This window comes from Anopheles merus, chromosome 3L (genome assembly GCF_017562075.2).
Source record: "Anopheles merus strain MAF chromosome 3L, AmerM5.1, whole genome shotgun sequence".
NCBI lineage: Eukaryota > Metazoa > Arthropoda > Insecta > Diptera > Culicidae > Anopheles > Anopheles merus.
Genome location: NC_054085.1, coordinates 1,617,728 through 1,631,108, shown reverse-complemented (window position 1 = coordinate 1,631,108; position 13,381 = coordinate 1,617,728). Strand labels below are relative to the sequence as shown.

The 13,381-nt window shown below is 40.4% G+C and overlaps 1 protein-coding gene across 1 annotated transcript; it reads left to right on the top strand.

Moving 5' to 3' along the window:
• Positions 1-9,679: 9,679 nt before the first annotated feature.
• Positions 9,680-10,391, top strand: LOC121598291 (enhancer of split M1 protein-like). The gene is made up of 3 exons (XM_041924906.1): positions 9,680-9,864; positions 9,938-10,099; positions 10,171-10,391. Exons 1-3 carry the CDS (start codon positions 9,834-9,836, stop codon positions 10,221-10,223), a joined length of 246 nt encoding a protein of 81 aa, XP_041780840.1. The 5' UTR covers positions 9,680-9,833; the 3' UTR covers positions 10,224-10,391.
• The last annotated feature ends 2,990 nt before the right edge of the window (positions 10,392-13,381 follow it).

The window sequence follows — 13,381 nt, the reverse complement described above, 5'->3', positions numbered from 1 at the left end:
GTTTTGCGACGGTTTTTGACCTTTCGTGCGAGCTTTTGCCCTGCGGGCCACTGTGGCCAGATTATATTGGCAGATTTCGGCAGGAGCACTGTTGAGAACGCAACAATTTAAATTTAATGAATTATTTTAACGATCAATTTCGTTTTAAGCTTTAACCGCCGACAGCGAGATTTGGCAGCTGTCAGTTGTTATGTTGCACTCCGTGTTATGCTGTGTGGAGTCCTGCGGTATGAATAGCGATCCTTGAAACAGCATCCCAAGCGCCACAGATTAAGCTTAAACGACTGAAAAATCAAATATCTGTGATTTTCGGTAGGATAAATGGAAAATCGGTAGTTTTACCACCGACAAACCGACGTGACACTGGTGTTACAAAAGTGTCCCACACGAAAGTACTGTCATTTACCAGTAAGGCGAACACTTCTGTCAAAGTAAGCTCTGTTCACTGCTGCTTCGATGTAAACAACTTTTCTAAATACAAATTGCGAAGGAAATGTGAGGCACGATTTTGTGAGAATTATTGGACAAAACACTGGGTGTTTTTTCCAATAATTCTTACAAAATCTTGCCTCACACTTCCTTCGTAATTTAACACTTCGCTTACTTTGACAGAAGTGTTCGCCTCACTGGTAAATGACAGTACTTTCGTGTGGGACACTTTTGTAATACCAGTGTCATGTCGGTTTGTCGGTGGTTTTACGGCGGTCATTTGTGAATCGGTAGACATATAAAAAATCGGTAGTGTTGACGCCGTCAACTGTCAATTCAGATGCAAAGCCTCCCTGCACGGGTCATGCGATAGAGGGCGCTGCCGGTCGCTTCGAAATCAATCGGTTTATCGAAAACCGATCAGCGACGGCACGAACCGAAGCCCTAAGGGGGAATGACTGGCGCAGCAGGATGACGAGCAGATTCCTTCGCGCACCCGAGCATACGCACGTGATTTTTTAGCGCCACCTTGCGAAATATTAATAAATTATACACATTTCTAATTTCGGCTAAAAAACGTTTTTATTGATCTCTGGGTAGAAAGAATCGGTTGCTTCGCAACAGGTAGGAATACAGATAAATCGGTATTTCTGGTCACCCTGAGCACCACTTGGGATCATACATTTTTATACCTGCTATCCATCTAAGGCCAAAAATACACGAACCGGAATTTCGCGGCCGCGAAATTCCGCTTGCTGAAAAATGTTTGGATATGACAGTTCGGGAAAGTTGCCGTTGACACTTTGTACATGGGTTTGACAGCAGGCGGAATTCCGCGGCCGCGAAATTCCGGTCCGTGTATTTTCGGCCTAAAACAGCGGTCGGCAAAGTCCGGCCCAAAGTGGGTAGAAAGGAGGTGTCGTCATTTAGAACAATTGGGCATCGAGGCTTTAGAAAAAAGCACAAAACTAGGATCGACGGCAGTTGTCAAATGCGACGAATGTTGCTGGTATTTAGATATGATATATGAATTGTTTTCGTTTAATACACATTTTTTTTAGCATTTAAAATTCGTATTTTGCATCCACACTCCATAAATCGACATTTTACACGTTATAATGTAGCTGCTGCCTGTAAACAAATATCGACGGCTGTTGTCAAACTGAATCTCAAAATGGCAACATGCCAAACGCTAAAAAGACACCTCCTCTATATTCCACCTTGGTCCGGCCCGCGGGCCAAATGCGGCCCGCCACAACATTCTATCCGGCCCGCGAAAGGTTTTGACTGATTTTGAAAGATGGGAAGAAACTATTCGTATACAAATTACTAAATATCTTTTAGAATAGCATTTTATGCCATCGAGCTCTTTCAATTTTAATTAAAGCACTATGGAATGGCAGGCCTTGACCGTCAACGGTTGTTGGAATGACGGATCGTTCGGTATGTTTGAACTCAAGATCAATATCCCCGTAACTTTTACAAGAAAAAATGCCTTTTTTCGGCTAGCTGTAGAAAAAAACTATGAGAGACAATTTCTTTACATGTACATCATTTGAAAGGTAGTTATTTAAGCTTACTTGCACAAATTTATCTCAGACTTTGCGAGTTGCCTTTCGTCAGTTATCCCGAATTTTCACCATGATGAACGAAGGCATCCTAAGTTTTCTCGAAAAAATTTTTAGAGAAAAGCTTTTCCATCATGTTGGTCCAGAAAAAATCGATGGAACACATGTGACGGATGTTGTACCAGTTTGCGGACTAAGGTGTCATATCCAATTTCTGCTAAAATTAACCTAAAATGAAAGCAGTGAGTTTTGGCGTCATTGTTTGCCGCTGCGAAGCCAGAGGACGCGATTTTTGCTTCCTGATATATATGTAGCAGCCCACTGTGCAGTTCGCGTGGCTCGTACGCAGAGTACGAGCTGTCATCAAGAGCTGTCAGAATTCCGTGGCGTGAACGACCATTCTGTTTGGCGCCCATTTTGAGAGCAGACCGATTTGGAAAAGTAAAAATAAAGAAAATTGAACAAAACGCTAAAGTGGTGACCCCGACGTGATCCGTCAATATTTTTCACAATTACGAACGAATTCAAACAATGGAGAACGAGAACGCAACTGTACCGTGTGCTCAGCATGTTTATGCTGGTGAAAGTGTAGCATCATCATCATCATCATCCGCGGCTGTTGCAGCAATTGCTACCCCGCGTCTTAACCCACCAGTTATGGCCGACACCAACATTGACGCATATTTTATGTCCCTCGAGTTTTGGTTTGCTGCATCTGGAATCACCGCCCAACATGACTCTCAACGGTACAATATCGTCATGGCCCAGGTTCCCCCGCAGAAACTTGGTGAACTTCGCACAATTGTCGAGAATACTCCAACTAGTGGAAAATACCCATATATCAAATCAAAGTTGACGGAACATTTCGCTGACAGCCAGCAGCGGCGTTTGCATCGTGTGTTGTCTGAAATGCCCCTTGGAGATTTAAAGCCTAGCCATCTTTTTAACGAGATGAAGCGAGTTGCCGGCGATTCTCTAGGGGACACCTTGCTGCTAGACTTATGGGCAGCTCGACTTCCTGCTCATGCCCAAGCAGCAGTAATTGCTTCGCGTGGTGATGCCGCTGACAAGACGACTATAGCTGATGCTATTGTCGAATCTATGAGCTTACGAAATATTAGCTCTATCGGTCAGGAAACAACTACAACTGCTCTCAATGTAACATCGAGTGATCAACAGATTCAGGATCTTAAATTGGCAATCGACGCATTATCGAAACGATTTGACAAGATCCATCCTAATAACCCCCAAGGTCGATCCCGTTCTCGCGCACGTAGTACGGATGCTGATCGCGCTAGAGACACATCAAATGGGCCATGCTGGTATCATCGTACTTACGGAAGTAATGCTAGAGTATGTCGCGCACCTTGCTCTGTAGGTAATTGGCCTTCTTCCAGCCAGCAATGACGCCACTCTGCTGATGCTGTGGAGGAAAATGGCGAACTTTCCTCGGCAGCCACAATCTGTCGACTGAAAATTGCAGATTGTTCTACTAATATGCAATTTCTTATCGATACTGGAGCGGATGTTTCCGTCGTTCCAAAAGGATTAAAATCAGCCAGAGTAAAGCCTTCGTCTATCCAATTGTTCGCCGCTAATGGAACTGCTATTGAAGTATACGGTGAAGTGTTACTGAAAGTAAACCTCGGCCTCCGTCGTGAATTTGTGTGGTCGTTTCTCATTGCTGATGTCTCAACGGGTATCATCGGAGCAGATTTTTTACGGAAGTTTGATCTTCTTATTGACTTAAAACGTGGCCGCCTCATAGACAACACTACCAATTTAGAGTCACGTGGTTTTCTTACCAGAGATATTGACATTTCGGTGAAAACTTTTTCCGCGGCGTCGCCATTTGTAGATTTACTAACTGAATTTCCACAAATAACACACCTCGCCCCTATGGGTACAACAACTAAGTCTTCTGTTATGCATAGAATTGAAACGACTGGCCAGCCTGTATATGCTAGACCTCGAAGACTTTCACCAGAAAAATTCGAAGCAGCCCGTAACGAATTCGAACTTTTGATGAAATTGGGAATATGTCGTCCATCAAGCAGCAATTGGGCTAGCCCTCTCCACATGGTCAAGAAAGCAGATGGAACATGGCGACCATGTGGAGACTATCGTGCTCTTAATGCTCAAACTGTTCCGGACCGATATCCGTTGCCGTATCTCCAGGATTTTACATCAATGTTACAAGGTAAATGCATATTTTCTAAAATTGATCTACAAAAAGCATTTCATCAAGTTCCTATACATCCGGATGATATTCCGAAAACAGCTATTACGACGCCGTTCGGAATGTACGAATTTTTATTCATGACGTTCGGTTTGCGCAACGCGGCTCAAACCTTTCAGCGATTGATACATGAAGTTGTGCGTGGCTTAGAGTTTGTGTTCCCTTATGTCGACGACCTTTTTGTAGCGTCCAATTCTCTCGATGAACATAAACAACATCTGAGACAGTTGTTTGAGAGACTAAATGATCACAATCTGACCATTAATGTAGCTAAATGTGAATTTGGTCGCGATAAGCTCAATTTTTTGGGTCACGCTGTATCTGCTGAAGGAATTCGCCCATTACCTGATCGTGTACTAGCCATCCAAAACTTTAACCTTCCGTCGACAGTAAAGGAACTTAAACGATTCCTGGCAATAATCAATTTTTATCGAAGGTTCATTCCTCATGCCATTGAAGCTCAAATTCCATTATTGAACATGATCCCGGGAAATAAACGAAACGACTGCTCTCCTTTGTCCTGGACTGACAACACTCTTGCAGCTTTCGATCAATGTAAACAACAACTCGCACAAGCCACCTTATTATCTCATCCTGCTAAATCTGCTGAGCTTTCTCTTTGGGTTGATGCCTCAGACATTGCCGCTGGTGCTGTATTACATCAAATTGTGGAGGGAAACGTTCAACCCCTGGGATTCTTTTCCAAAAAATTTGATAAAGCGCAGCTGCGGTATAGTACTTACGATCGAGAATTATCAGCAATATATTTGGCAGTGCGTCACTTTAAGTATATGCTGGAAGGGCGCAGCTGTCATATTTACACTGATCATAAACCCATTATATATGCATTTCGCCAAAAACTCGACAAAGCTTCTGATCGGCAAGCCCGTCAACTAGATTTCATAGGCCAAATAACTACTGACATACGCCACATAAATGGTACAGAAAATATCGTCGCCGATCTGCTGTCTCGCATATCAGCTATACACACATTGCCTTCGATGGATTTTGTTGCGCTGGCAAATGATCAAAAAAATGACGAGGAACTCCGCAAGATATTGCAAGGTACAACTGAATCGTCGCTGCAATTAAAATTAATTGAGATTCCAGGCAGTAACACACAATTATATTGTGATTGCTCTACTAATCGTATTCGGCCGTATGTCACACCATCATTTCGAAATATTGCGCTGCGAGCGGTACATAATTTATCGCATCCTGGGACACGAAGCACAGCCAAATTGATGACCGAAAGATTCGTTTGGCCAAATATTCGAAAAGATAGCATTGCCTTTGCGAGAAGTTGTATACAATGCCAACGTTCAAAAATATCAAGGCATACTCAATCACCATTATCCCAATACCCTTCTCCAGACGATCGATTTTCCCATATTAACATCGACATAGTTGGTCCTTTTCCAATCAGCAGAGGAAATAGGTACTGCTTGACTATAATCGATAGATTTACTCGATGGCCAGAGGCTTTACCTATTCCGGACATGACTGCTTCTACAATAGCTGATGCTCTAGTTTCGGGATGGATTGCGCGTTTTGGTGTACCGAAATATATTACTTCTGATCAAGGTAGACAATTTGAGTCATCACTCTTCTTGGAATTAAACCGCCTGTTAGGTTCAACTCACCTGCGTACAACTGCATACCATCCTCAAAGCAATGGAATCATCGAAAGATTCCATAGAACATTTAAAGCAGCTCTTCTCTGCCACGATAATGAACACTGGTGTGAAAATCTCGCAGTGATACTACTTGGCTTAAGAACAACATACAAAGAAGATATTAAAGCATCACCAGCTGAGATGGTTTATGGTACCACACTTCGTATTCCCTCCGAATTTTTCAACGATATTGGCGAAACAACAAATGAAGCTGAGTTTGTAGCTAATTTACGAAATGCCATGCGATCATTACGCCCCAGACAAACCTCATGGCATGGTTCTCGGAATATTTTTATTCCCACCGAACTAAAATCATGTAAATTCGTCTTTATTCGCAATGATTCCATACGACCAACACTTTCACCACCGTACGAAGGGCCTTATGAGGTTATGGATCGAACAGAAAAAATCTTCAAGGTCAACGTGAAAGGTCGTACAGTATCTATATCAATAGACCGCCTCAAACCAGCCCACATCCTACAAGAATCTTCTGCAAGTGTTCCTGCTCCACCTACCAGTTCTTCTGAGTTACCACCGACTAGAACCACTCGTTCAGGCCGAAGAGTGGTGTTTCCTACCCATCTTCAACAGTACGTATCCTAGTCTGGAAGGGGAGTACTGTAGCAGCCCACTGTGCAGTTCGCGTGGCTCGTACGCAGAGTACGAGCTGTCATCAAGAGCTGTCAGAATTCCGTGGCGTGAACGACCATTCTGTTTGGCGCCCATTTTGAGAGCAGACCGATTTGGAAAAGTAAAAATAAAGAAAATTGAACAAAACGCTAAATATATGTTCATGTTTCTCAAGAACTATTTCACTGTTTAGCGGGTTGTATCGATCTCCCGGTCCAGATAACGCAGTAATGTAGACCCTTGTCCCTCTGTCTTCATTTTTTGCATCTTTTGGAACCTCAAAAATGAAAGCAGTGAGTTTTGGCATCATTGTTTGCCGCTGCGAAGCCAGAGGACGCGAATTTTGCTTCCTGATATATATGTCCATGTTTCTCAAGAAAGCCGGTCTCATGGACCGTCGCCAGTCGTCAACTCGTACAACTTAACAACTTGCCCGTCATGGGTTCAAGCCCCAACTAGACCGCGCCGCCTTATGTAGGACTGACTATTCTGCTATGGGGGGGGGGGGGGGGAGTAATCCAAAAGTCACTGAAAGCCAACCCCAAAAGTGGTACAGGCAGGTCTTGACCGACAACGGTTGTTGAGCCAAAAGAAGAAGAAGAAGTTTCTCAAGAACTATTTCACTGTTTAGCGGGTTGTATCGATCTCCCGGTCCAGATAACGCAGTAATGTAGAAACTTGTCCCTCTGTCTTCATTTTTTGCTTCTTTTGGAACCTCAAAAATGAATCTGGGCTTTCTTTCGATGCTTTGATGGTTGCCTAATAGTGCCAAAATGTTGGCGACCAAAACGCCGTAACGTTCTTATGCGACGACAAACTTCTTTACTAAGTCAATTTAAGACGCTACGGGGTGTTATTCGTTGATCGCGTACGCTTCTAAGTTGGTTGGTTCCCTTTTTTTGCCATCATGGTTAGAGTTCGATTGATAGAAGTGTTAAGGTGAGGTGACTGATAAAGGTTTTCTATTGTCTCATGGGATACTACTATTCAAAGTGCAAATATCATTTTGTTAAAGCAGGTAAAGATAACCCTTTGATAAACCCATAAATTTGTCAATTTTCAACCGTCAACCGTTATGTAATTTTAACATTATTTCAACAGGTCAATAAGATTTTCGGAATGAAGGAAATCGCATACGAAATTGTATATTCATGAGATACACTAAAGCCTGGTTACAATAATTTTATTTAAAGTTTTGCATGCGACTTTGCGATGGGGAGGGCATTTGACTTTCGCCAACGCAATACATGCAATACAATGTTTTAAATATAGTAAAATAGCTCCATACATTTTCACGCGATAATTTTTTTATTTTGTTTTATTCGTTCTTCTTAATTTGACACAAATCAGTTGGTTTCCCTTTAAACTATTTTGGGGATATTTTCGATCAATCTATATGACATGGCATGACTTGTCCATAAAGCATTTTCATAATTACTGACTCCACGTTTGCTTTGATATTTTTTCAGCCGTTACGACTTTTGTATCATCCCCGGAATATCCGCAATATCTTTTGCGGCGTGGAAGGATAGGGTCTTCAAGAAGCGATATTGATCCTTTTTTTTTTGTTATTTTTTGACCAATCACATTTTTGGCCATCTATTGCCGCTTCTCAAATGATTAAAGATTACAATTAGCTTTTAAAGCAGGTATCATCAATTTTGAACCAAGCTTAGATGATATAATTACAGAAAAATAACGATAATACCTAAGAGGTTTCTAAAAGTTTAAATTGTAATAATTTAAGCGCAATGATAAAAAACCGCATTCTCCTGGCTCGCGGCATTTGTTCATTTACTTAATTTGGCCCTTTACCTCAAAAGTTTGCCGACCGCTGATCTAAAAGATCCACATTATGCTTTGTCAACCGCTGTGCAACATTTGTATAATCAATAAAAACCGAACATTGTGATCCGCTGTACAAAAACAAGCAAATAGTACCGCTGTACACAACTCAGGTATCACACGTGTGCTTGCTTTTTCGGATTTTGTTCGCACGATTTTTTACATCATACAGATTCAAATTCGAATTCAAATCTACAACAAATAGCTATCTTAAAAGTGTGTTTCCTATATCGCATCTATTGCGATCAATAATATTTTTGATCAAATTAAAATCTTTAACTAACATGACTATCGGGGGCGGTCCCGTGGTACAGTCGTCAACTCGAACGATTCGATAACATGCCCGTCATGGGTTCAAGCCCAGAATGGACCGTCCCTCCGTAGCAAGGATTGACTATCCGGCTACGTGGTAATGAATTAAGTCTCGAAAGCCTGTATAGGCCGGCCGGCATGTCTGCGTAGGACGTTACGCCAAATAGGAGGAGACTAACATAAAATCCCACGATCTCAATGTACAATGGAAATCCTAATAACAAGTACACCTTATAACGAATTTTTCGCAAAACGGCAAAATCTAAATGCTATTTTAACGTGTGAAACTTGCGTAACGATCTATGTTATTTATGTTCCTCCAACATTTTGTAGGAGCTAATTTTAAATGAAGATCGTGATCGTCTTACATTGAGCATTTCTCTAATTTAGAATATTCCTCAGGCTAAAGAGAGATATTCGAAATTATTTCTTTTTTCATTTCCTTTTTTTCAATTACCAATTTTTTTCCAATTTCGTTGAAATTTGCCATTTTTTGCCATTATGCCTGCCCACTTGCGGTTTTGCAACCAATTATTAACCTTTTATAAAAGGTATATGGAAAAGAGCCGCCCGCAAACCGATTTTTTCTCGACATCAAAAATTAATGAATTAACTTTGATCATATGATCAATTATCATTTACGCTAATACTCATACAAGTGCTTAACCTCCTTCTGTTGGACGTTATAGCTCCCATCCAAGAAGCTTGCGGGCTGCATGTGACCCACGGGCCTCCGGTTGCTCATGCCTGCTACAGATTATCTCTCTAGTGTACAATATTCATTCACATTATGTTTTGTTTTGTTAAGGTTAGTTGAAACTGTCTACCATAAAAGTGAAATGATATTTGTAGCCTGCTTTTTGAATGCGAACAACATTCAGATAGCAAAATAACATGGTTTATACTCAAAAGATAACTTCTTTTTAGTTTAATCACTGCTAAGTTACCCAACGCTTGAAAACTCAAATAACCTGTTCGTTATCGGTGAGCGTTAGCATACCTGTTGAGCAACGTTGCGGTGCAACATTTGCCAATTTGCATCCGCAGCTATAAAAACAAACCACGCTGATGCATTCTTACCAGTGACTAACTAACTAAGTGACTAAATACAAAAGCGAATACAATAATCGAAACATGGAAAAGAAACTTTTTTGCAGTACAATCGGTAGGTTTGGAGGTGAATGAAGTGCATAATGAAATGAGTTACAATTATAATTTCGGTTGTGTTTCCATTGCAGTTGTACTTTTGCTTTTGCAGCTAGGGGCTGGTGAAGACAATGAATGTACCGCCGCTTGTCCTCATATACTTGACCCGGTGTGTGCGACTGATGGACGAAATTTTAAATACTTTTCCAACAGATGTCTACTAGAAGGTCACAATAAATGTGAGCCAAACAATAGTAAGTAACAAATGCTTTCAATTTGCAGAAAACAAACGTAACACAATTAATTGATTTTCTCATTGATGTAGGATTCAGAGAAGTTGACGAAAGTAACTGTGACGATGATGATTGGCAAAAATAATTGACTGAAAATCTGCCATAAACCATCGATTGTTCTTGTTCCGCCTTTCAGCTGTTGGAAGAGCATGTTGTTTTCTCAATTTTTATTAACTACGCTTGAATGAAAAACCAAATAAAATAAATTACTCACCCGTTATGGTGCGCGTAGTATGACTCATTCTGTCAACATATTATCGGCTAGAAAAAATGACGTTACTCTTGCTCGTTTGTCTTGAAGCTTTTGTTTTTGTCAATTTTGCTCTTTTCACAGATTTTGATCTTATACGCTTGGTTTAGGGTACATACAACCAAGCCTTCACATAAATCAAGCACTTCAACACCGCTTCGAGCTTATTCGATGCGCATTTCATCGAGGTTAGGTCTTAGTGATTGATAGGGCCGACGCCATTTCCTAATATCTTCTCATTTATTTTATCTTTTCGTTTCAACACAGGGTGACTTGACTAAAATGCTGTCAAATGAGAATGGGCGTATCCTTTGAATTTATAAAATATCAGTATGATTTTAATAACAATAAATAAAACAGCAAGATATTATTGATAAGTGTAAGCGAAACAAAACAAGTAACTTATAATTTAACCAGACACGTATTAAATCAAACGTATGGATTTTCAATGTGCATGAGTGTGCTTGAGCGCTGTAATAACTACACATTATGTAAAAAACAAAATTATTGCTATCTCACCTGCAGCAATGATTTGGTAGTTTTGCATAAAATATTCACCGAGTAACGAAAGGACCCTGTGATTCTTCATACACAGCCACACGTATTTGCTATCCGCCCTCACTCAAACTTAGGCGCCAGCACAAGATAAAATAAATTCACTTCAATCAAGCAAAACATACGCCGATAAATTATCTCAAATGCTTCCACAAATCTCTATAGCGATGCTTTTTTCCATTCGACCTGAAGTTTTGCGAAGGTTTAACTCGCATGGGACTGTAACGACGGGCGGTACTCGCGCTTGTCGTAAAATAACACGTTATACCTCCCGGTCAACACCTGTATCATGATCCAACACTGGGCACATTTTACGATTATCCTTAAGCTTCGGGAGCAACGGTCTCGGTTTGACGGCACGTATCACCACTAAAACCATTCCCTTTCCCTTTCTAGCATGTTGGATGGGGTACGGATTGTGCATTTTTGGCGTTTGGTTAGATTTCCGACGAGGGGCAGAATCGTTTTCATAAGCGATGATATTTCGTTTTTATTATACTTGTAGTATAAAATACCGTAACTTGATTAGCTATAAAGTCTCTGGTTGTACTGAATATGGTGTGCATAAAAACGAGACAACATGTTGTATCAATATGTAAATTGATTCTTATAAAATATAAGCCTGTGAGAAATTGAATGTTGATATTCAATTTAAAATAAACCACTAAAACCTATTAACTTAGCTTTTACAAACTTAATAAATGATCACTTCGTTCCTATGCTTCATACATCATACATCTATATAATGGAGTTTCTAAAAGTAATGCAATATGTATGGTAATAAATACAGCGAAGCCCCCCATAACGAGTACCCATTATAACGAGCTTTTAGCATAACGAGCAAATCTAAATGCTGAACAAATACCTCTCTTAATTCGGTGTTTTTCGGTACCGATGCGGAATCAGGATAGTGATAACATTGATCATTTCTTTAATGTGGATTATCGCTCAGTTTCGATACTAAGAATCGTTTTATATAAAAAACTAATTATTGCCACGAGGGAAGGTGTCGTATGATTGAGTGAGGCACAAGTGTAAGGTATATGTAAACGAGTGTTTCTAGCGCATTTTTCTGGATCTACTTATTCATGATATACACTTATTTAGCCGGTCTCGTAGTACAGTCGTCAACTAGTACGACTTAACAACATGCCCGTCATGGGTTCAAGCCCCAAATGGACCGTGCCGCCATACGTAGGACTGACTATCCTGCTATGGGGGGATCAATAAGTCACTGAAAGCCAAACCCACAAGTAGTGTGGTACAGGCAGGCCTTGACCGACAGCGGTTGTTGAGCCAAAAGAAGAAGAAGAAGAACTTATTCATGAAGTGAGAGTTTCCTCTGTTAATCGCTGCCACTTGGATGACTTTCACGTGACTACAAATGTGTTCTGAAAGCGGGATAAAGATTTGATGAAAAATGAAAATATTTAGAACCTTATTTGTGCTAAAGATATAAACCATAAAAAATACAATTATGACAAAACTGGCTTATATCTGAAAAAGTATAACAGGAAATGTATGCAAACAACAAAACCTGCTTAGACCAACAAAAAAAAAAAAGCAAAATAGATCGTTCTCAAAGCGATGTATTTAGGAAATATTAAAGAAAAGGAAAAACCATACGCCAGCAAACTTTGTTCGTAAAGGGCTAAATATTATTTGAGTTCTTTTAATAACAATGTTATAGCATTTCCTAAACAAAATAGATCTTTTGATCTGTTTTTTTGCCAAATGTCGCCCGCGATCAAAGCAGTAAAAGAAATTGAGGCCCCCTGTTGATGTCCAATAAGGGGGGGGGGATATAGCATTTGGCTTTAATTTAAACACACCGTAATGGTTTGTAATGGGGGGGGGGAGTGAGGGGGGAGGGTTGATCCAGATCTCTCGACTACTGGGCCCCTAAAGTTTGTTTATTTTTTCATTAAATAATAAACAGTGCACTAGGCTAATAAACAACGACATAAGACTTAAGACATGACTAAATTATCGGAATTGTCGAAAGATAAAACCTAGCATCTTGTATGCTTTGTTAACAGTGTTGTCAACGTGTAAACGGAAATTTGAACTAGCGTACAGTTTAACACCTAGATCACAAATTTCCTGATGACGATCTAAGACACTGTCTAACAACGAATAATTATAATTGATCATTTTTTCAAGTGTATGAAACGATTTAATAAAAAAAGTATCAAGGGCTAACCTTAGATCATTTTTAGACAGCAAATACCAAACCCCAATTATGACTCTCTTCTATTGGGTACAGAAGTTCTCGATGAGACTACTGTACACAGTGTTGTATATGCTGCAATTACCATCCACAGGGCCCTTAAATTGACGGGGCCCCCCGCGGCCAATCAGTTCGCGTACCGTTAAATCCGCCACCGCGCTTTTTCCTATGACTAGTGAGTCACTTGAACTCGTAATGAGAGGTACCA

Bases quoted from the DNA above. Each gene is read 5' to 3' on its own strand.
- LOC121598291 (XM_041924906.1), top strand. From the start codon at position 9,834: ATGGAAAAGAAACTTTTTTGCAGTACAATCG. The intron at 9,865-9,937 runs GTAGGTTTGGAG...TTTCCATTGCAG, and splicing joins ACTTTTTTGCAGTACAATCG to TTGTACTTTTGCTTTTGCAG. The intron at 10,100-10,170 runs GTAAGTAACAAA...TCATTGATGTAG, and splicing joins TAAATGTGAGCCAAACAATA to GATTCAGAGAAGTTGACGAA.